General features: G+C 43.4%; 1 protein-coding gene across 1 annotated transcript; it reads right to left on the minus strand.

The window, feature by feature from the left end:
• Positions 1-11,515: 11,515 nt before the first annotated feature.
• LOC141205541 (uncharacterized) lies at positions 11,516-23,296 on the minus strand. The gene is made up of 4 exons (XM_073664108.1): positions 23,164-23,296; positions 22,992-23,080; positions 22,705-22,795; positions 11,516-13,218 (listed from the first exon to the last, which is right to left on the minus strand). Exons 1-4 carry the CDS (start codon positions 23,294-23,296, stop codon positions 11,516-11,518), a joined length of 2,016 nt encoding a protein of 671 aa, XP_073520209.1.
• Between the last annotated feature and the right edge of the window lie 640 nt (positions 23,297-23,936).

Raw genomic sequence — 23,936 nt, forward strand, 5'->3', positions numbered from 1 at the left:
AGCCATGGACCCTAGAGGTGTCCCTCAATAGCCAGGAACATGGAAGAGAACCGTTGGCTGGACGTCACCTCCTGGAAGAAATGGAAGCTAACCTGACTGAGTTTTCTGCTGGACAAGTGAGGCAGATCGAACAACTTCTACAGCGATATCAGGGAGTGTTTGCACAGCATGAAGATGATTTCGGGTGCACTCGGGACATTCAGCACGAAATACCCACCGGAAATACTGCTCCCATCCGAGAGAGATATCGGCAGATCCCGCCTCAAATGTACCAGGAGGTGAAAGAGCTATTGGCCCACATGTTGCGGAACGGTGTGATCCGTGAAAGCCAGAGCCCCTGGGCGGCTCCGATCGTGCTGGTCCGAAAGAAGGACGGTACCCTGAGATTCTGCGTAGACTATCGGAAGCTGAATGCTTGTACAGTACGGGACTCCTATCCACTCCCCCGAATCGAAGAGTCTCTATCTGCACTAGGGAGCGCCAAATTCTTCTCCTCCCTCGACCTGGCCAGTGGCTATTGGCAGGTCCCAGTAGCTGAGAAGGATCGTCTGAAGACAGCTTTTGTTCTCCCTATGGGCCTGTTTGAGTTCAATCGAATGCCGTTCGGACTAACAAATGCGCCAGGAACCTTCCAACGGCTGATGGAGAGATGCTTGGGGGACCTCAACTTTGAAGCCACTTTAATATATCTGGACGATATAATTATCTATTCCGCAACGTTTGAGGATCATCTCCGCCGATTGGAACAAGTGTTAGAACGGCTACAAAGGCACGGCCTGAAAATTAAGCCTCGTAAGTGTCGTCTCTTCAAACGAGAAATTGAATATCTGGGGCACACTGTGTCCAGTGCAGGGGTGCACCCCACTGCGGAGAAAGTAGCTGCCGTGCAGAAGTGGCCCACGCCCGCCAATCTAAGGGAACTAAGGGCATTCCTGGGGCTCGCTGGATACTACCGCAGATTCATTAAAGACTTCGCTAAGATTGCGAACCAGCTCAATGAATTGCTGAGAGGAACAGCCGGGGGAGCCAAGCGGCAGCCCATTCAGTGGGGCCCACGACAAGAAGAGGCATTCCGAGCATTGAAAATGGCGCTAACAGATGCCCCGATTCTGGCCTACGCTGACTTTTCGCAGCCGTTCATGTTGTATACTGATGGAAGCTTGCATGGGCTGGGAGCAGTGCTGGCTCAAGTACAAGGAGGGAAAGAGCGAGTGATCGCGTATGCCAGCAGGTCACTCCGAGATACGGAGAAGAATCCGAACAACTACAGTTCGTTTAAGCTGGAGCTACTGGCACTGGTGTGGGCCATGACCGAGAAGTTTGCTGAGTACCTGTCAGGGTCAGAAGTGCAAGTGCGGACAGATAACAACCCTTTGGCCCACTTGGAGAACGCCAAACTGGGCGCGTTAGAACAGCGGTGGGTCGCAAGGATGTCCAAATTCCAGTATAAAATCGCCTATCGGTCCAAGGCCCTGAACACACATGCAGATGCCCTGTCCCGGGTCACTCAGGCGGGGCCGAAGAAGGACAGAGATGAGGAGCTCGAAGGCGACGAGATCCCGGATTTCAGTCAGTTCGCCGCTGCTGTGGTCGACGCCCAAGAGACCAGAGGGGAGCCGAGGCCCACTCAGATTCTGGGACGTTCAAGAGACGAATGGATACATCTGCAGCAATCCGACCCGGAGCTAGCAAAGTTGAGAGAATGGGTCGCCCTTAATCAGAGACCCGACCAGGAAACCAGAGCCGCTTCACTTCCAACTACCCTACAAATCCTAGGCCAGTGGGAGAGGCTCCTCCTGAAGGATGGCTTGCTATGCCGAAGAATCCAGCTGCCTCGAGAGTTTGATGTTACCTGGCAAGTGGTAGTTCCAGGAGCACTAGTAACACAGCTAGACCAAGAAGCTCATAGAAGAGGTGCTCACTTCGGAGTAGAAAAGACCTTCCGGTGGTTGCAACGGCTGGTGTATTGGCCTCAACTGCGACAAGAAGTCGAGGGGGTCTGCCGAACATGTCGCCAGTGTGAGTTGAACAAGCCCCCGGAGCAAAGAGCTCCCATTCAGACCATCCGAACTTCTGCCCCCTTGGAAGTCTTGATGATTGACTACTTGATGGTAGGAACTTCATACAACGGTTATGGACACTGTTTAGTCATGACTGATCACTTCAACAAGTTTGCAGTAGTGACGCCCACTAAAGATCAGACGGCAGAAGCCGCAGCCAAGGCCATCTGTCAAGATTTCATCCGGATTTATGGGTGCCCGAAGCGAATACATTCTGACCAGGGGGCCTGCTTCCAAGGACGAGTGATGGATGAGCTATACCGCATCTATGGGATCGACCGTTCCCGGACAACGCCCTACCACCCGCAAGGGAACGGGGCTTGCGAGCGCTTTAACCGAACCCTGTTGCAAATGTTGCGAACACTGGAAGCGGACAAAAAGATGAAGTGGCCCGAATTCGTGTCCGAGCTGGTGTGGGTGTATAATAATCGAGTTCATGCAACCACCGGCTACACCCCCTACATGTTGCTGTTTGGAAGAAGTGGCCGAGAAATCACCGAACTGAAGCTAGACTCAGAAGACCCCGGTCCGGGCAGTAGCCCAAGTACCTGGATTCGAGAACACCAGCGTCGACTCCATACCGTGAGAAGACTGGTTGCTCAGAAGTTTCAGGAAGTAGAGCATGCAGTTCGGCCCCCAACCACAGGTGGATCGCTTCAGCCAGGAGACCGAGTGCTGGTGAGGGCTAAACGATTTGGGAGTAAGCTGGACCATCGTTGGGAGGCAATACCATATCGGGTGGTGAAGAAGGTTCACCCAGACAACCCCGTCTACGAGGTTAGGCCCGAAGGGGATGACACCGCGACATCCAGGGTGTTGCACCGTAATATGTTGCGACCTTGCTCCTCTGAAGCAGAAGTCTGTAACAGGGCTGGGCCCTCAGACGTGTTGGCTGAAGTGCCACATACAGGAACCTTGGGGGATGAAGAAGGGTGGGCCACAATGCAGTTGGGCCCGTCAGAACCGTTGGTGCCACTCCCGAGTGGAAGTCAGAATGAGTCAGGAAATGATTTGCAATCCCCAGTAGTTGATTCCTCGGATCTCCCGGAGTCTCCTCCGCAAGAAGAGCCCCGCAGAACTGAGCGGGCTAATGCCGGAATTCCTCCTAACCGGTATGCTCAGGAAGAGTTTATCTGGTCTCGAATCCAACATAAAACGCAGGAGTGTGCCCAACTCCTGTCTGAGCTTGCACTGCCTGGAAGGAGACATCAATTCTGCGAGGAGTCCACTCGCCCGAGGACTGGCGAGCAAAAAGGAGGGAGGAATGTAGAACGAGCTAAAAAGCTTGTAACAGAACTTCAACATGACGTTTCAAGGATGGAGCGAGACTGCCATCTACTGGCCAGAGACAGTCAAGCGGAACCAAAATACACAAAGGAAGTTGCAGGCAGGAGAGATTCAGAGGCTGGACCCGATCAGGTGACTTCCAGGAAGGAGTTCAGAGAGATAAGAGGCCAGCGCGCCAAACCTGAGGGGTCTTTGGCGCCAAGCAGCAGAGAGGAGCAGACGTGCTCCCTGCGTCCTGAGAAACCCCGTGTGACAGGCCAAATCCAGAGGCCTGAGAGGTGCTCCAGCCGGGCACCGGTAAAAGAGCTCCGGATCCCTCACAGTTGTGACTCGAGTGCTGTGCCTGCTGAGGATACTAGGAACCTGATCGCTGTGCTGAGTGAGTTCGCGGAACCCGACGTCGGCCGCCGAGGCCTGGACCCCCCTATCCAAGGCTCGAGAGACTGCCCCCAACAGCCAAGCAGAGAGGAGCTGCATACGTGAGCAGGGCCGTCACTTCCACTGCTCACCCACGGTATCGGGGACAATTGGGTTTAAGTACTCAGGTTGGGAGGGGGACGGTTGGGGCTAAAGTAGCACAACGTGATTTAATTGAATTCATCCGGAAAGAGACTCACGGCCTAGCGGGAATAACCGGTGACCCCCGCTAGGGCCAAATTCACGGTTAAAGAACTTGTGTGGTGCTTCTCATGCTTGAGGGCATCACCTTACTTTAAGAGACTGCGCCTTATTTTAAGAGACTGCGCCTTACTTTAAGAGACTGCGCCTTATTTTAAGAGACTGCGCCTTATTTTGAGAAATTTCATATTTTTCTGATATTTCAAACCACTGTTCATTACCCTTGTTGCTAATCCCTTGTTTCAGTATACCTGTTGTATAAAACTGTTTACAAACATTTCTGACTGTTCTCGCCTTGTGTCTCTGTGCGTTGCATTCCGGCACCTGCATTACACTTGTAGTGTTAAATGCACTTTATTATTAAAAATGAAACAGTTATGGGTTAAAATGAAATCAAGGAGAATCAAAATTAGTTCTGCCATGTCAGATTCAATGTTACTCCTTCTCAGAAACCACGCAACTGCAGTTAGCCCGTCGGTATGCCTAATGGAGAGTACAGAGATTCAATATCTGCTGTTACCATAATCATGTTCTCAGTCAGATGCATGTTGTCTAATCTCCGTAAAGCCGCTGTGGTGTCTTTAATATAAGACGGTAAAGTGGTTACCAGAGGTTTTAAAAATAATCAATGGTTTGCCCAATTACCTCACAAAGGCCTCCAATGCCCGCTGCAATGGGTCTTCCAGGGGGATCCATTGGATCCTTATGAATTTTCGGAATTAGATGTAGAGTTGGCCATCTGAGATTTAGTTCTTTGATCACATCGACCATTTTTTTAGGGATCATTTCTTCTTTCTGAGCTGTCTCTAGAAGTTGATCAATTCCATCTGAAAGGCCGACATAGGTTTAGCTGGTAATTTCCAATAACTGTTGGTATCATTCAACAATTTATATGCCTGTTTTTCATGCACAGTATTAGGCCAGATAACTAAGTTACCACCTTTATCTGCCCCCTTAAATACAACATCTTTCCAATCTTGCATTTCTTTTAATGCTGTTCCATCTGCATTGCTCAAATTTGAGTAAGTTTTTTTAGTGTTAAGTTGCTCAATTTGTGCTGATACAAGTTTGGTGAAAATGTCAACTGCTGGACCCTAAATTTAGAGCTGAAAATGTTTCGGATTTATTGAAAAGTTGTATGGGGAAAGTACTTACCTCTGCTGCAATACTCGTGTTTTCTTCTGCTAGTGATTCCAAGATACGTAAAGCCTCAATTTCTTCTTTAGTGGTAAAAATTTCTTCATTGTTGGTTTTATGATGAAGTTTTTTCAATATAAGTTTTCTGGCGAAGAAATGAACATCTCTGATTGCTAGAAATGGGTCTAAGGGTTGAGACGGAGAAAAGGTTAATCATTTTTCTAACACATTTATTTGTGCCTCAGTGAGAATATAAGTCAAGAGATTAATCACCGTAAGTTTATCATTCCTTTGGTTTCAACCTCCTCCATGAGTAGGGGCTCCAAATTTCTTTTTCTTATCAAAATATCTCGTTTTCTGCCCACTATAACTGGCACCATCCGGTCCATCCTGGTCCCTATTGGATGATGTGCTTTCTGCTGTTGATGTGAATTTGAGGATATACTTCGCGTCTAGGGTGTTTTTCTATACAATTTCTTGAATTGCCATCTGTATACTTTATTGGATTCATAATCCGCCTGATCTCTGGCAAATTTTTTCAATTTGCCTTGACTTAGATTATGTTCACATTTTTCCAAGTCCTTCTCAATATCTTTATGCCATTTTGAAGATTCTTAGTTGACATATCTTTATGCATGACTTTTTCTATTTTTTTCAATCTCATTATCTATTTCCACCAAGAGGGAGGTATTTTTGTCCACTATGACCTTAATGAACAAAATGGAACATGTAGGTGCTACTGTGATCCATTTACTAACAAGGGTTTCATCTTCAAGTTCAAAAGTGGGAAAAAGATGGATTCTCAGACTCCTAGGAATTATTTTTTGATCTAGATAATTCTCAAGTGAAGTTTTGGTCCATCAAAGTTTGGTTTTCTTGAATAATAGATTTTTCTATTGACGTATGGTTTCTTTATTTGAGGTGGAGGTGTCACTAAAACCACATTTACTACCTTTTTTAAAAATTTCTGTAGCCTTAGATTGCCAGACCAGTTCTCTGGCTTTAAGATCCATTTGAATTTAATCAAACATTTTTTACTTGGACACTCTGTAATGACAGAAATAATTCATATATCAAAAAACGTCCAATATCACCAAGAATTTACATTCAGTGGTGTCACCCTACATGTGGAACAGCATAAAAAAAATTATTCCTGAACTGTTGGTTTTTGTTTATTCTGCCTCCCAAAAATTGCAATAGAAAGTGATCAAACAATGTCACGTGCCCGAAAATGGCACCAATAAAAACGTCAAGTTGTCCTGCAAAAAACAAACCTTTACATGACTTTGTCGGTCGAAATATGGAAAAATTATAGCTATCAAAATATGGCGATGCAAAAACTAGTCTTTGCAAAAATAAGTGTATTTTAGTGTGTGACAGCAGCCAAACATAAAAACCCCTTATAAATCTGGTATCACTGTAATCGCACCGACCCCAAGAATAAAGTAGTCTAATCACTTATACCACATGAGGAACGACATAAAAAAATGAATAAAATTAATTCTTCACCTGCTGCTGATTTGTTCATTCTGCCTCCCAAAGATCAAAGTAAGGCTTGGCTCACATTTATCCTGCATTCTGCACTGAGGGCTTACACCGGAGTTTCTTTGTAAATCTCTGAAATACGTGATTCAGATGGAACCCCCGGCGGAAGACTCCCTGTAATGAGTCAGATGGCTGCACCGTGGATGCAGTCTGGCCTGTGATCACACGGTGTCTGTCTTTTAATTAGATGTGCCAGATAGAGTTCAGAGTAACTCTGCTGCCTCTTTATAGTGAATGGATCCCTTGGGGTAGGGTTAGGGTTGGGGTTAGGATTGAGGTTGTGTTAAGGTTAGGGTTGTGTTAGGGTTGGTATTTTTTCAAAAGTAAAGAAAAAAAATGATGAGGATATGGCGACTAGTGTTGAGCGCAAGTGTTCGCTACTTGAGTTTGCATCGGGTGCTTGGGTTTGCTCCGAGTATCGTGGGTGCTCGGGTGACATACTCAAGTCTCCACCCCGCATGTGGGATGCCAGCCATACACGAGCAATCCCCGCATGTTTTTTTTGGGTGTTTAACAACCGTGAAACATGCGGGGCAGGGACTCGAGCATGTCACTCGAGCACCCACGATACTTAGTGCAAAAATAAAAAAATGTTTTTTCTAAAGTAACATTTTTGTGAAAAAAAGTTAAATGTTCATTGTTTTCTTCCACATTCCAAAACGTCCTGTGAAGCACCTGAAAGGTGTCACTTCTGGTTATTTTCTGTCATAAAGGCTCCTCAAAGTCACTTCAAATATGATGTGGTCCCTAAAAAATGGTTTTTTTAAATTATGTTGGAAAAATGAGAAATCGCTGGTCAACTTTTAACCCTTATAACTTCTTAACAAAAAAAAATTTTGGTTCAAAAATTTTGCTGATGTAAAGTAGACATGTAGGAAATGTTATTTATTAACTATTTTGTGTGACATATCTCTCTGATTTAAGGGCATAAAAATTCAAATTTCGCCAAATTTCAGATTTTTTCACAAAGTACCGCAAGTCTCATCGAAGAAATTTTAACACTATCATGAAGTGCAATATGTCACAAAAAAATAATCTCAGAATCAGTGAGATCCGTTGAAGCGTTCCAGAGTTATTACATCATAAAGTGACAGTGGTCAGAATTGTAAAAATTGGCCTGGTCATTAACGTGCAAATCACGTTCGGGAGTAAAGGGGTTAACACAACAAAAATTGAATGAAGCAAATAATATATATTAAACCAAAGGAAAGGATCTACGTATCAAACAATTGTCTAGTACCAATAAGATGGTGACATATCTATGCTAGGATATGAATGGCAGACCATTTGGGAATAATCAGAAACCCAAAGCAGAAACACCAAACATGAGTTTGGTCAAAAACCTTTATTTCACAAACAATTGGTTACATGGTGGCACTGCAGAAGCGGGTGCCCACACTACATAAAATACAATGATTGTATAATACACAAACAGTTATATATGTACAGTAGGTGATATCCAGAACTCTATTGATCCTATTCTGAACATTATTGGAGAGTTTGGTGAATGGTCAGGCCTGTCCATTAATTGGGATAAGTCGGTTATTCCATCATGTGAGGATATCCCTAATTCGAGCATATTAGAACCTGCACGAATACAAACAGTTGAGAAATTCTAATACCTTGGTATAAGTATAACAAAAAGATCTCAGGATTACATTGTACTGAATCTATATCTTCTGGAAAACTATAAAAAGAAAATAGATGTGTGGTGGAGATTACCATTATCGGCTGTAGGAAGAGGGAACTTATTAAAAATGATATTGATGCCCCAGCTCTTATACTTTCTGCATAATGCCCCTATTTGGATCCATAATTCCCATTTTCAGAAAATTCATACCAAGTTTCGTTCTCTTATATGGAAAAAGAAATCGGCTAGGATAAAATTTGAATAACTATAAAGTGACACAAGGAATCTGGTGTTTTGGCGCTTCCTAATGCACTAATATACAGTGGGGAAAAAAATATTTAGTCAGCCATCAATTGTGCAAGGTCTCCCACTTAAAAAGATGAGAGAGGCCTGTAATTTACATCATCGGTAGACCTCAACTATGAGAGACAAAATGAGAAAACAAATCCTGAAAATCACATTGTCTGATTTGGAAAGAAATTTTTTTCAAATTTTGGTGGAAAATAAGTATTTGGTCAATTACAAACAAGCAAGATTTCTGGCTCACAGACCTGTAACTTCTTCTTTAAGAGACTCCTCTGACCTCCACTCATTACCTGTTGTACTGGCACCTATTTGAACCTGTTATCAGTTTAAAAGACACCTGTCCACAGTCACACTCGAAACTCAACTATGGTGAAGACCAAAGAGCTGTTGAAGGACACCAGAAACAAAATTGTAGCCCTGCACCAGGCTGGGAAGACTGAATCTGCAATAGGCAAGAAGCTTGGTGTGAAGAAATCAACTGTGGGAGCGATAATTAGAAAATGGAAGACATACAAGACCACTGATAATCTCCCTCGATCGGGGGCTCCACACAAGATCTCACCCTGTGGGATCAAAATGATCTCAAGAATGGTGAACAAAAATCCCAGAACCACATGGGGGGACTTAGTGAATGACCTGCAGAGAGCTGGGACCAACGTTACACAGGCTACCATAAGTAACACACTAAGCTGCCAGGGACTCAGGTCCTGCAGTGCCAGACGTGTCCCCCTGCTTAAGCCATTACATGTCCGGGCCCGTTTGAAGTTTGCTAGAGAACATTTGGATGATTCAGAAGAGTATTGGGAGAATGTCATATGGTCAGATGTAACCAAAGTAGAACTGTTTGGTAGAAACACAACTTGTCGTATTTGGAGGAGAAAGAATGCTGAGTTGCATCCAAAGAATACCATACCTACTGTGAGCACGGGGGTGGCAACATCATGCTTTGGGGCCGTGTACATGAAAGAATGAATGGGGCCATGTATCGTGAGATTTTGAGTCCAAACCTCCTTCCATTAGCAAGGGCATTGATGATGAAACGGGGCTGGGTCTTTCAGCATGACAATAATTCCAAGCACACCGCCAGGGCAACGAAGGAGTGGCTTCGTAAGAAGCATTTCAAGGTCCTGGAGTGGCCTAGCCAGTCTCCAGATCTAAACCTTATAAAAAGCTTTGGAGGGAGTTGAAAGTCCGTGTTGCCCAGCGACAGCCACAAAACATCACTGCTCTAGAGAAGATCTGCATGGAGGAATGGGCCAACATACCATCAACAGTGTGTGCCAACCTTGTGAAGACTTACAGAAAAACGTTTGACCTCTGGCATTGCCAACAAAGGATATATAACAAAGTATGGAGATGAACTTTTGTAATTGACCAAATACTTATTTTCCACCCAAATTTGAAAATAATTTCTTTCCAAATCAGACAATGTGATTTTCAGTATTTGTTCCCTCATTTTGTCTCTCATATTTGAGGTCTACCTATGATGTCAATTACAGGCCTCTCTCATCTTTTTAAGTGGGAGAACTTGCACAATTCGTGGCTGATTACCGTATTTTTCGGACCATAAGACGCACTTTTTTCCCCCAATATTTGGGAGGAAAATGGGGGGTGCGTCTTATGGTCCGAACATTACCTGCGGTGGTGGTAAAGTGGGATCGCAGGGCCCTCCAGGAACGCGGTGGAAGTAGCGGCGGTGGCGTCGTCAGCGGCAGTAGAGGTGAGCGGCTGGAACCAGCAACTGTGCCTGGCTGGTACTGGGGCTGGCGCCGGGCTGTGAGCGGCGTGCGGCCTGAGCAGGTTTCCGGTGTGCGCGGCCAACTTCCTATTGCTGTGATCTACAGGAAAATGGCCGCCCGAGCCGCCGCATGCGCGGACCGGTAGCTCCGGCGGCCATTTTCCTGTAGATCACAGCTCTAGGAAGTTGGCCACGCACATCAGAAATCTGCTCAGGCCGCACACCGCTCACAGCCCGACACCGGCGCCAGCCCCAGTACCAGCCAGGCACAGTTGCTGGCCCCAGCCGCTCATCTCTGCTGCCGCTGACGACGACGCCACCGCCGCGTTCCTGGAGGGCCCTGAGATCCCACTTTACCACCACCGCAGGTAACGTTCGGACCATAAGACGCACCCCCCATTTTCCTCCCAAATATTGGGGGGAAAAAAGTGCGTCTTATGGTCCGAAAAATACGATAATCAGCCACGAATTGTGCAAGTTCTCCCATTTAAAAAGATGAGAGAGGCCTGTGATTGACATCATAGGTAGACCTCAAATATTACATACACTATGGGAATGCCGGGAGTTAGGTAAATACTGGAAAGGAGTTTTTTGTCTATTATAAAGAGGGTATATAAAATAGATATTCAACCAGACCCAAAAAATGCCTATTAGGTATATTAGAAGATGATATGGAATTTGACCCAATTTCAATAGGGATTTCACGTATTTTATTTCAAGCTAGGAAACATATAGCATCCAAATGGATTACTCCCTCACCTCCAGAAATGAGTGAACTCAAAAATAAGATAAATAATATTATCGGATTATGGTTGGATACACCTAGAATGCCATCAAGAGGGTTATTGTTGGAGAGACTATTTGATTTATGGGTGGTAATGGGGGTATTGGCGAGGTCTAATGTTTCATTGGAATTCCTTAACATGTGGTATGGGTAATATAGCACACCTATATGTGTATAGGATTATAATGTTTATTACAATATTATGGTTATATAAGAGATTTCAAGAATGTGGAATGTTAATTGTAAGATATAGTAACTGAAAGTTATCAGACGGTAATGGGCAAGCTGAAAGGATATATAGGAGAGATGCATATGTCATCCCTATGGTATGTTATTTTATTATTGTGTGTACTGGTTTCTTGTTTTATCAAAAAAACTAAAGAAAAAAAGCTCAATGAAAATTTTTTGGATTAAAAATATAAAGAACAGGAAAAAGGCTTCTCCCCTGTGTGGGTTCCCTGGTGCTTAATCAAATCTGATTTCAGGTTAAAACATTTCCCACATTCTGAACATGAAAATGGCTTCTCCCCTGTGTGAATTCTCTGGTGTCTAACAAGAACTGATTTCTGGGTAAAACATTTTCCACATTCTGAACATGAAAAAGTCTTCTCCCCTGTGTGAGTTCTCTGGTGGTTATGAAGATGTGCTTTCCAACTAAAACATTTTTCACATTCTGAACAGGAAAAAGGCTTCTTCCCTGTGTGGGTTCTCTGGTGCCTAATCAAATCTGATTTATGGTTAAAACATTTCCCACATTCTGAACATGAAAAAAGTTTCTCCCCTGTGTGAGTTCTTTGGTGTACAACAAAAATCCATTTATGGTTAAAATATTTCCCACATTCTGAGCAGGAAAAAGGCTTCTCCCCTGTGTGGATTCTCTGGTGGCCATCAAGATAGTCTTTCCGGTTAAAACATTTCCCGCATTCTGAACATGAAAAAGGCTTCTCCCCTGTGTGAATTCTCTGGTGCTTGACAAAATCTGATTTCTGGTTAAAACATTTCCCACATTCTGAACATGAAAAAGGCTTCTCCCCTGTGTGGGTTCTCTGGTGGTTTTCAAGATGTGGTTTCTGGTTAAAACATTTCCCACATTCTGAACAGGAAAAAGGCTTCTCCCCTGTGTGAATTCTCTGGTGCTTGACAAAGTCTGATTTCTGGTTAAAACATTTCCCACATTCTGAGCATGAAAAAGGCTTCTCCACTGTGTGATTTCTCTGGTGCTTGACAAAGTCTGATTTCTGGTTAAAACATTTCTCACATTCTGAACATGAAAAAGGCTTCTCCACTGTGTGAATTCTCTGGTGCTTGACAAAGTCTGATTTCTGGTTAAAACATTTCCCACATTCTGAACATGAAAAAGGCTTCTCCCCTGTGTGAATTCTCTGGTGCCTGACAAAGTCTGATTTCTGGTTAAAACATTTCCCACATTCTGAACATGAAAAAGGCTTCTCCCCTGTGTGAATTCTCTGGTGCCTGACAAAGTCTGATTTCTGGTTAAAACATTTCCCACATTCTGAACATGAAAAAGGCTTCTCCCCTGTGTGAATTCTCTTGTGCCTGACAAAGTCTGATTTTCGGTTAAAACATTTCCCACATTCTGAACATGAAAAAGGCTTCTTCCCTGTGTGGGTTCTCTGGTGGCGATCAAGATGCACTTTCTGGTTAAAACATTTCCCACATTCTGAACATGAAAAAGGCTCCTCCCCTGTGTGAATTCTCTCGTGCTTGACAAAGTCTGATTTCTGGTTAAAACATCTCCCACATTTGGAACAAAAAAATCTGTTGTCCGCTGTGTGTAATTTTTGATGTTTAAGAATAGACTTTTCAAGCATAAAACTATTCCTATTTTCTGAACATGAAAATGACTTCTTTGCATTAGGAGCAGTTTGTTTTGTAATGCTTATTTTTTTATTTTGATTTTCCTTAGTAGTCGGTAATGAATCAGAAGACAGGACCTGTTTCATAGGATTAGATGATAGATCTTTGCTGTGAAGGGATGATGGTATATCTGGAGTAATGGCATTCACTTCAATTGTATCCCGTGGAATCTGAAGATCATCTGATTTAAAAATTGAAGATGTCAGCTGTCCCTCTGATCTCCTGGTACAGTCATCTGCCAAGAATAAAAAACATAGAAACAGAAAAAACTGACGGCACTTCCAATACAAGAAATAGGTGTGAACAGTTGTTTACTAGGAGAAGATACCTCCATATACAATTAACAAACAAAGTAGAACTTTTTAACGCTAAGTATGTAAATATGAAGTATGAAATATGAGTAGCATTACTGCTGTAGAAAATAAAAATAAATGAGAAATCTTAGCGCATAAATTGGCCAATTCATGTGTACCTGACAGGCGCGGTAAGGCGTTTCTCGATGTCAGGATCCTACCAATGTGAATACCTCTCTAAGGGACATCCGTCTGCTTATGTGTGGGAAAGCAAGATCCTACTGCAATTAAAACCACCTGCGGCATAGAGGTGGAGTGCTCAGTCAAAGCTTAAACATAGAAACAGAAAAAACTAACGGCACTTCCAATACAAGAAATAGGTGTGAACAGGATCTTACTAGGAGAAGCTACCTCCATATACAATTAACAAACAAAGTAGCACTCTGTAACGCTAAGTATGTAAATATGACATATGAAATATGAATAGCATTACTGCTGTAGAAAATCTTACTTTCCCACACATAAGCAGACCGATGTCCCTTAGAGAGGTATTCACATTGGTAGGGTCCTGACATCAAGAAACACCTTAACGCAGCTGTCAGGTACACATGAATTGGCCAATTTATGTGCTAAAATTTCTCATTTATTTCTATTTTCTACAGCAGTAATGCTATTCATATTTCATACTTCATATTTACATACTTAGCATTACAGAGTGCTACTTTGTTTGTTAAGAATAAAAAACAATTATTTTTGAATAAAATATCCTTGAAATGTAATTTTTGAACATTTCTTAAAGTGTCTGTAGAAATGGCAAGTTATTGATAGAATGACAGTCACAGTATAATAGAAAACCTCATAGGATGAACCAGTATAACGTGGTGTTCAACTGTTTTTTCATTCTGCCTCCAAAATATGGAATAAGAAGCCATCAAAAATTATTATGTAGGCAAAAATGATACCAATAAAAACTTCTACTCATCCATAAACCAATCCAGCAAAATCCGCTCTCCCAAAGTCAAATCTTCCCTTCGCTTCTGAGCCTTGCAGTGTGCTCAAACCATATTTAACATTGTGAAGACACCGGGTCTTCCGTGGGCGTAATACTACTCAGACAACACAGGGTGCGGGTAAAACAGTGTGGTAATAGTTTATTGAACCACAAAGCGGACAATAAATGTTATGATCTGCAACATAAACTAGGGAAAGAAGGGGAGAGCTGTCCCTACATTAAGACTAAACTGAGTCCTTACGTTGTAGCGGGCAATCTGTTCCTTGAGAACAGACCCGCCTTCGTCCTCGGCTAGTCTGAACGGAGACCTATAGAGAAAGGGAGGGGTCCCTAAAAGAACTAAGGACTGGGACAAAAATGGGACACCTCCTAACAGAAGTTGTTGCAGAGCAAAAGATAAACTGACAAAAGTACTAGAGGTCCAGAGGAACAAACTAGAGATAGATAGGCACAAAAGCACCTGGCTAGAGAGACAGTCAAAACAACACTGAAGTCCAGCAAAGCCAGAAGGGCGGAGCTGGAATATATAGGAAGATGGTCACGTGACCGCAAAACACAAGATAGAAACAAAAACAAACAGGAGGGTTCTAACAGTACCCCCTCTTTTATGAGGATCCTCCGGATCCTCCAGGCCTATCCGGAAATCTCCTGTGGAAAGCTCTGACAAGTCTAGGGGCAGAGACATAATCTGCCTTTACCCAGGAGTTATCCTCAGGACCGAAACCTTTCCAAGCGACGAGATACTGCAATCTCCCTCTATGCCCTCTGGAATTCAGGATACGAGAAATTTCATATTGGCCGTCTTCCACCACCGGAGGAACTCTGACAGTGGCCTCCCTATCCGATACATCAGCCTTTTTCAACAAGGAAACATGAAACACAGGATTAATCTTCCAGGAGGTGGGAACCTCCAACCTAACAGCAGACTGGTTAACCACCTGAAGCACCTTAAATGGCCCCACAAACTTCGGACCCAATTTTTTAGAGGGAATCCTCAACCGCAGATTCTTTGAGGACAACCAAACCATGTCACCCACAGTAAACAAAACCTCTTTACGTTTCCTGTTAAAATACTTCTTGGACTTTTTGTTAGCCTCTTGAAGGTTACAACGTACATTAGTCCAAACTCTCTCCAAATCACAGGAAAAATTCTCCTCCTCCGGCACCGCCGACCCCAATTTGGAGAACGAACCAAAAGACGGATGTCTCCCAGTACAACAAAAAAAAGGAGAACACCCAGCAGAGGAGGATGTATGGTTGTTAAGAGCAAATTCTGAGAGTGGCAGAAACTCAGACCACCCCTCTTGATTGTCCGCCATAAAACAACGCAAAAACTGTTCAACATCCTGGTTCTTTCTTTCAGTCTGTCCATTAAACTCAGGATGATAACCAGACGAAAATGACAAATGGACTCCCAACCTGTCACAAAAAGCACGCCAAAAGCGAGCCACAAACTGAGGTCCCCTATCAGAAACAATGTCGGTGGGAACGCCATGGAGCCTGACAATATCCTTAACAAACGCCTTAGCGAGTGTCTTAGCGCAGGGTAGCTTAATGAATGGAACCAAATGACACATCTTGCTAAAACGGTCCACGACCACCCAGATGACAGTGAAACCCTCGGACACAGGAAGGTCAGTAATAAAATCCATTGCCAGATGCGTCCAAGGCGCACTAGGAACCACCAGAGGGCAAAGCAACCCCGCAGCAGGGGTATGTGAACCGTACATTGACGTACCCACTTGATGACTTCCTTCTGCCACCCAGGCCACCAAAACCTGCGACTGATAAGTCTCTTAGTCTCAGAAATTCCTGGATGACCTGCCAACCGAGACTCATAATACTCCACAAACAACTCTCTCCTAAAGGTTCTAGGCACAAACAACCTCCCATGAGGAGTGTTAGATGGGGCATCCTCTTGGGCTTTCAGAATCCCATCTTCCAAAACGGAGTCCAATGCTGCTACCACAACTCCTTCCTGTAAAATGCTCTCCTCCTCCTCGGTACCAACCATGGGAGAAAAGCATCACCTTTAACATTCTTAGTACCAGGGATATAGGTAACAGAAAAATGAAACCGAGAAAAAAAAAGTGCCCACCTAGCTTGACGGGCATTCAAGCGTTTGGCAGCATCCAGATAGATCAAATTCTTATGATCTGTGAAAACCTGAATAGGAAATCTAGCACCTTCCAAGAAATGACACCAATGTTCAAACGCGAGTTTAATAGCCAGCAATTCCTGATTACCAACATCGTAATTAAGTTCGGTCTCTGAAATTTTTTTTAAAAAAAAAAAGCACAGGGATGTACTCCATCCTTGTTCTCCTGAGACAAAACTGCACCGACCCCCACCGAAGAAGCCTCCACCTCGACCAAAAAAGGCTTGGTCTCATCAGGCTGCATAAGGATAGGGGCAGAACTGAACCTCTCCTTGAGATACACAAAAGCTTCAATGGCCTCAGTAGTCCACTGGACCGTATTCGCACCTTTCCTGGTGAGATCGGTCAGCGGCTTAACAATTATAGAAAAATTCTTAATGAATTTCCTGTAATAATTGGCGAAACCCAAAAATCTCTGTATTGGTTTCAAACCAATAGGCCTAGGCCATTTCTGCACAGCCTGAACCTTCACCGGGTCCATCTCAAAGCCCTCGCTGGAGATAATGTAGCCCAAAAAACTAATTCTCTGCACAGCGAACTCACATTTCTCCAGCTTAGCAAAGAGTGAATTATCACTCAATAACTGCAAAACTTCACGTACACTCTGCCAATGAGACTCCAGATCTGGTGAATAAATCAGAATGTCATCCAAATACACAACCACATTCTTACCAATCAAAGGTCTCAGGATGTCATTAATAAGGTTCTGAAAAAACGCGGGTGCATTGGTAAGACCAAAAGGCATCACCAGATTCTCAAAATGACCTACCGGAGTGTTAAGATCAGTTTTCCATTCATCACCCTCCTTCATTCGTAACAAATTGTATGCCCCCCGGAGATCAATTTTAGAGAACCACTTGGCCCCCACTAACCGGTTAAACAAGTCAGGAATTAACGGCAATGGGTAGGAATTGGGTACGGTAATCTTATTAATTTCACGAAAGTCCAGACATGGACGTAAACCGCCGTCCTTTTTTTTAGCAAAAAGAAAAATCCAACGGCACCAGGCGACTTAGAAGGTCTAATATGACCAGCAGCCAAGCTCGTCTGTATGTATTCCTCCAAGGCCTTTCTTTCAGGGATAGTCAGATTAAGTAAGAGACTCTTGGGAAGAGTAGCTCCAGGAACAAACTCAATGGTGCAATCATAGTCCCTATGAGGAGGTAAAACTTGCGACTCCTCCTCTGAAAAAAACTTCCAAAAATCCTGAATAGGTACAGGTAATTCCCCTTTTTCCACAACCGCAATGCGACCATTACAACACTTATCATAGCACTTAGGACTCCAAGACTTAATCTCATTAGTAGACCAGTCTAGTAAAGGATTGTGCAGTTTTAACCAAGGCAAACCTAAAACGACTGGAGAGGGTAAATTATTTAATACCACCAAATCCAAATTTTCTTGGTGAATGCCATTGATAGTGAGGGGAAATGCAGCAACCTTGCGAGTAATACATGTCGAAGGAGTGTTATCAATTGCAATCACAGAAATAGGTGATCACAAAGGTTTGGATTCCAATTTAAGTTTTTCCAAAAAACCGTTATCAATCACATTAAGTGTTGAACCACAATCCACAAATACCTGAAATTCAATCAAATCGTCCTGCAATGAGGTACTCCCTGAAAGAAATACTCCCTTAGAGCTCAAACAAGCAATACGGGCGTAACTGACCTTTTTTTTTTTTCTTTACTTAAACAAAGCTCACAGTTCTTAATCATATGGTCAGTTTTACCACAATAAAAACACAATCCCTTGGAAAACCTGCGGTCTCTTTCCAGAGAGCGGAGTGACATCACCCCAAACTCCATCGGTTCTCCGCCGTCCGAGCAGACCCTCTGGGGACTAGGAGCTGCCATTGCAGGAATTTTTTCATCATCAACCCTGGCACGCAGTCTCCTGTCCACACGTAGAGCTAATTGCATGGCTTCCTGCAAGGTTTCAGGTGCGGGTAATGCAATCAGCAGATCCTTAACCTTTTCACTTAGACCAGCAAGAAAAAAACATTTTAACACCGAATCATTCCATTTCACTTCTGAGGACCACCTTCTGAAGTGTGTACAATAATTTTCAACATCACCTGACCCCTGATTCAAGCGCCTCAGTTCTGTCTCAGCAGATGAGACTCGATCAGGATCGTCATACAATAGCCCCATAGCAGAATAAAAATCCTCCACTGACCTAAAACACGGATCATTAGGTTGGAGAGAAAAGGCCCACCCCTGTGGTTCCATGCGCAAAAGTGACATGATAAACAAAATGCGCTGTGATTCATTCCCAAAGGACCTTGGTCTCAAACGAAAATATAATAAACAAGCATTTTTAAAGGAAAAAAAATCTTGTTGTTTACCATAAAAAATATCAGGGAGTCCTACCTTGGGTTCGACAAAATGCGCCCCAGGACAGCTACTCCCGTGTTTCCGGAGCTCGGACAACTCCAGAGACAATCCCTGCAGGCGTTGAGCCAAATCTTGAACAGAAACTATACTGATCCCCGGATTTCTTTCCTTAAGGTTTTTGTTTGGGCTGGACTTACTGTTATGATCTGCAACATAAACTAGGGAAAGAAGGGGAGAGCTGTCCCTATAGTAAGACTAAGCTGACTCCCTAAATTGTAGCGGGCAACCTGTTCCTTGAGAACAGACCCGCCTTCGTCCTCGGCTAGTCTGAACGGAGACCTATAGAGAAAGGGAGGGGTCCCTAAAAGAACTAAGGACTGGGACAAAAATGGAACACCTCCTAACAGAAGTTGTTGCAGAGCAAAAGATAAACTGACAAAAGTACTAGAGGTCCAGAGGACCAAGCAAACTAGAGATAGATAGGCACAAAAGCACCTGGCTAGAGAGACAGTCAAAACAACATTGAAGTCCAGCAAAGCCAGAAGGGAGGAGCTGGAATATATAGGAAGATGGTCACGTGACCGCAAAACACAAGATAGAAACAAAAACAAACAGGAGGGTTCTAACAATAAACAGGTAAAACAGTCCCAGCAAGTACCCAAGATGGTGCAAATTACAGAGTCCTCACCCTTCCGCTGGCACGCCTGGGATAGAACAGCTGCGATTTTGGGGCTTCCAGAGCCAACTACCGGCACCAGTGGTCCCCCGCTTTTGGCTGGCCCCCAAAGAGAGGAGGTAACGACAAGCTTAGGAAACTAGCCGAGAGCAGTGAGGTCTGCGGCCAGGTGAACTGTTTGTTCCTACCTGGATTCTTCAAGACGTCTCTGAGGGTTCAGCAATGGTCAATGGAGCCGATCTGTATTCCTCCAGCTGGGACCGAAGTCCCCTAAGCTGACATGCTGTAGAATGACACCGAATAAAGGCAGAGACCCCCTTTTTATAGATCACAATTGTCTTTGCAACCATCATTCACAGGTCAAGGGTTAGGGTTAGGGATGAAGGTGGAAGAAGCTCATGACTCATTGTTTGAGCATTTAATCAACTTGCATAGTTTGTCCTCCATTGCTCGACAAATCAACAATTCGCTGGGCTGGTATAATATGAAATTAGTATATTATCAAACAGTATTGCTCCATGTCCCTATCTTGCAAGATTTGCAGACAACAAGTTGCAGTACATCTCAACTCAAGTGTCAACATTCAGTATTATTCAAACAATAGTCTGTGTTAATCAACCAAAGAAGAACACAGGTTAAAAAAGTCAACATAAAAATAAAAAGGTATATTGTTCTTGGAAATCAGAAATCATGTTTGGCATAATTAAGAAGAAAAGCTGTGTTGTCACAAGCATCCATGTATTTGGCATTACTATAGTGACAAGTACCCACTTAATTTACTGTGTGTGTCTCCTGAAGCACAATATGGACACAATGTATTGGGTAATAAAATGGCCAAAGTGCAATTTTCACTCTCCAACATCCATTGCGTGCCAATTTCCGGAAAGTGCCTGTGGAGTCAAGATAATCACTACGCCTATAGATAAATTTACTAAGGGTTATAATTTCCAAAATGGAGACACTTTATGGGGATTTCTACTGCTCTGGTTTTCTGCCATTTTGTTATATTAGGGATTCAATAAATGATGTGTCCCATCTCCTCTGGGATCTGCTCCCCCGATGTCTCCTTCTGTCACCAGGCACCGCCTTATTCATTCTGCAGGTGGCGTTGATGATGGAGGAGATGTCGGAACCAAAAGCTCTGGGTGGCACAGGCTCTGTCCAGCCACTAAGATTAGGATTGCTGGGACCTGTAGTACCATCCAGTCAGGCAGTATGGGGGTGTGTGCTGTCCAGCTGGAGTAATCTGCTCCCTGCTTCAGCCATTTGGAGAGCACCGCACCCTACTAAAGCTGGAAGCATATTGCCGGAAGCTGCCAGATACAGCCTTGTTCTCCTCTGGTTCAGTCCTCTGTGCTCAGCTCCCGGCTTGTGGATTTGTTTCCTGTTGTGACCTCGGCCCGTTTACTGACTACTCTTGTCTTCTGATTTTGTATTTTCTCTGCCCTCTTGGTTATGACCCGGCTACCTGACTATTCTTCTTGGGGTTAAAGGGTGATGAGAAAGGCAATCCCTGGGATCTGGAAAATGGAGTAGATAGAGCCAAGCCTATTCGTGGTGGCCATGTTTTGAGCTGCCAGGTGATCATGAACAGTTCCCCCAATACATTGTGTCTGCAAACTATTCCAGCAAGATCTGCATTCAAATAGCTAAATGTCGCTCCTTCCCTCCTTATCCGTGCTATGTACCCAGACAGTAGTGTACAACCGTATATAGGGTATTGTCGGGTTCAAAAGAAGTTGGAAAATAATTTGTAAGGTCCATTTGTTTCCCATTATCCTTTGTGAAGAATTCCAACACTTATCACCACATAAAGTGGCACACGTCAGATTTGAAAAATGGGTCCTGATTAGGAACAGAAAACTGGCTTCAGGAAGAGATTAAATCAGAGAATTTTGGGCACTAACTACTGAAGTCAAAAACTGTGACTATAGACAATAACACATCTACTGAAATGATCAAACTCAACAGTCTTCTTCAGTAAAAAATGAATAACTTGTGGTGAAACCACTCTGGGGTAATTAGAGTATGGGGCTCGGGGGCTCTTGGGAATCTAAACTATCGTAAGGGACAATATTTTCTGTCAGATGAGTTTCAAGAAGAAATATTAGACTTTCAAGGAGAACTTTTTAAAATAGTGCAGAGCTGAGGTGTCTTAAATTTAGACCTCGGGCATTGGGAAGAGGCAATGGAGACCTTCTTTGAAAGACTACCAGGGCGTTACAGAGACACATAAGTGAGTCAAGCCAATCCCACCACAATCAAACTATCATACAAAATGAACCTGTAAAAAAAAGACAGATTAAAAGATATGTTACATCCCCAACAATAACATATGTAAGGAGAGCTCCAACTCTAAACTCACTAAACGCATTAATTTATGGTGGACCATTGGAGCTACTATGAGTCCGGACCAGAAGAGTAGAGAAAGTATTAGCGCCCCCATTTCAGGAGAGATTGTGCAGTAATCTGAACTCCTTTGGGATCAAAAACAATGTAATTTATGACGTGGGGTGAATCCATGAAACCAGGGCTCGAGCCAACACATCTCCTGCAGGCGTGAATAAATGTATATTACACCCATCAGCCATGCACAGCTTAGAGATATATCATGGCACAGGTGTAATGTTTTCTGTATAGGATATCACAATTCTGTTTGAAGTTAGTTGGTTTGAAAACTCAGGATAAAGGGAAACTCTGTTGTTATTATACAGAAATTCACACTTGGCCCTCACTGCACATTTAATGTTGTATCTCATAAAAGTGAAGTTTGGTCAGAAAGACTGGACCTGGTCTTGTAGGGACCATATGAGAACATTCAGCAGCACAGAAGGTGGATTCATCTAATAAGATATCAGGCACCTAGTAAGCCAACATCATCATTACCCTTCGCTTCCTCTAAGAGGTCCATCATAATTTTTCTTCAAGTGATTTTCTCACTTGTCAGCACATTCTACGTATGCTGACATTTGGCTTTGCAGTTTACAGATCTGGGCAGGTAACGGACAGAGTCTTTTAATCCCAGGGGGTAGGTGGATCCTCCAGGTTGTAAGTTCTACAGAAAATGTCTTTCACAATCACACAAAGTAATGTGAACATTTTTGGATGGAGGAGAATGTTGTGGTAGAGCGGCAAAATGGTGATCACACGATTGTGATATTGCCGGACTACACCACTGATAAAGCAGCCACAGCCGGTGACTGAGAAGAATCTGTGACTTCTCTGTATTCAGTGGTTACTACTCACCTGGGTAGTCATATGTAGGAATCTCCTCTTTACACCGCTCATCACCCCTCACATATGTCTCTGTAGTATTAATATGGATCAGATCTTCACCCTGAAACAAATATTATAAAAGTCAAAGACAGATGGAGAAGTCACCTCTATGATCAGCTCTAATCCTGTCATCTCCACCGTTCTCATTACACAAATATAAAACATAATACTGGTGGATAAAACAAGACTGAACACAAGACCTTTACAGCCGTCTACACATCATAGGAGACATCTCATGACATCTTCTCTGTATCTACCTGAGGAACATTGGGATCTTCTTGTTTACAGTCCTGTGGAAGAAGAGGATGGGGACATCTCTCTGGTGTTGTCCTCTTACTGGATCGATCTGGAGGAAACACATACAGGGACTGAATTCATTCTTTACATACAGATAATTATAGGCCGTGTGTATTTAGTCCTGTCTATTACCTGGAGATGTGAGGGGCTGGGGAACCTCCATCATGACGTCCTTGTATAGATCTTTTTGTCTTTCTAAATACTCCCACTCCTCCATGGAGAAATAGACGGCGACATCCTGACATCTTATAGGAACCTGACACATACAATGATACCGTCATCCCCTCGATCCCTTCATAGCATTACTGTATAAAGTCCCAGCATTCCCAGCAGTGTCACCTCTCCAGTCAGCAGCTCAATAATCTTGTAGGTGAGTTCTAGGATCTTCTGGTCATTGATGTCCTCATGTATCAGGGGGTGAGATGGAGGCCCCATGATTAATCTCTGGTTATGGAGAGACACATTAATAAATCTCCCTCCAGACATTTCCAGAGTCCTCACCTCTCCAGTTCTGTCCATCTGTTATTCCCATAGATAAGAATGATGTAATGTGACGTCATCAGAATCTCTCACCTCTCCAGTAAGCCGGAAGAGGATCTCTAGGGTGAGGTGTAATATCCTCTCCGCCATCTTCTTTTTGTCTCTATCCATTCTTCTCTAGGAAAATTATATAGATAAATTGTTAGTATCTCATATTGTGGGAATCTGAGTGAATTGAAGATGAGTTGGTGTAAAATATATAAAATTCTGTGTAATAAAAAAATTAATAGCATTGTGATGCTGGTATAAAGCAATAATGTGGTAGAGCACTTCATACATGTTGAGGTCAGATAGAGATACCTATGTGTTATCAGTTGGGATTACGGAAGTTATAAAATAATTCAGATACCGTATTTTTCGGACTA

The sequence above is a fragment of the Phyllobates terribilis genome, unplaced genomic scaffold, assembly GCF_046119375.1.
Source record: "Phyllobates terribilis strain yellow unplaced genomic scaffold, ASM4611937v1 Scaffold_140__1_contigs__length_4765195, whole genome shotgun sequence".
Lineage (NCBI taxonomy): Eukaryota > Metazoa > Chordata > Amphibia > Anura > Dendrobatidae > Phyllobates > Phyllobates terribilis.

Bases quoted from the DNA above. Each gene is read 5' to 3' on its own strand.
- LOC141205541 (XM_073664108.1), bottom strand. From the start codon at position 23,296: ATGTGTCAGGTTCCTATAAGATGTCAGGATGTCGCCGTCTATTTCTCC. The intron at 22,796-22,991 runs GTAGATACAGAG...TATTTGTTTCAG, and splicing joins AAGATCCCAATGTTCCTCAG to GGTGAAGATCTGATCCATAT. The intron at 13,219-22,704 runs GTGAGTAGTAAC...TATTCTTGGCAG, and splicing joins TCCTACATATGACTACCCAG to ATGACTGTACCAGGAGATCA.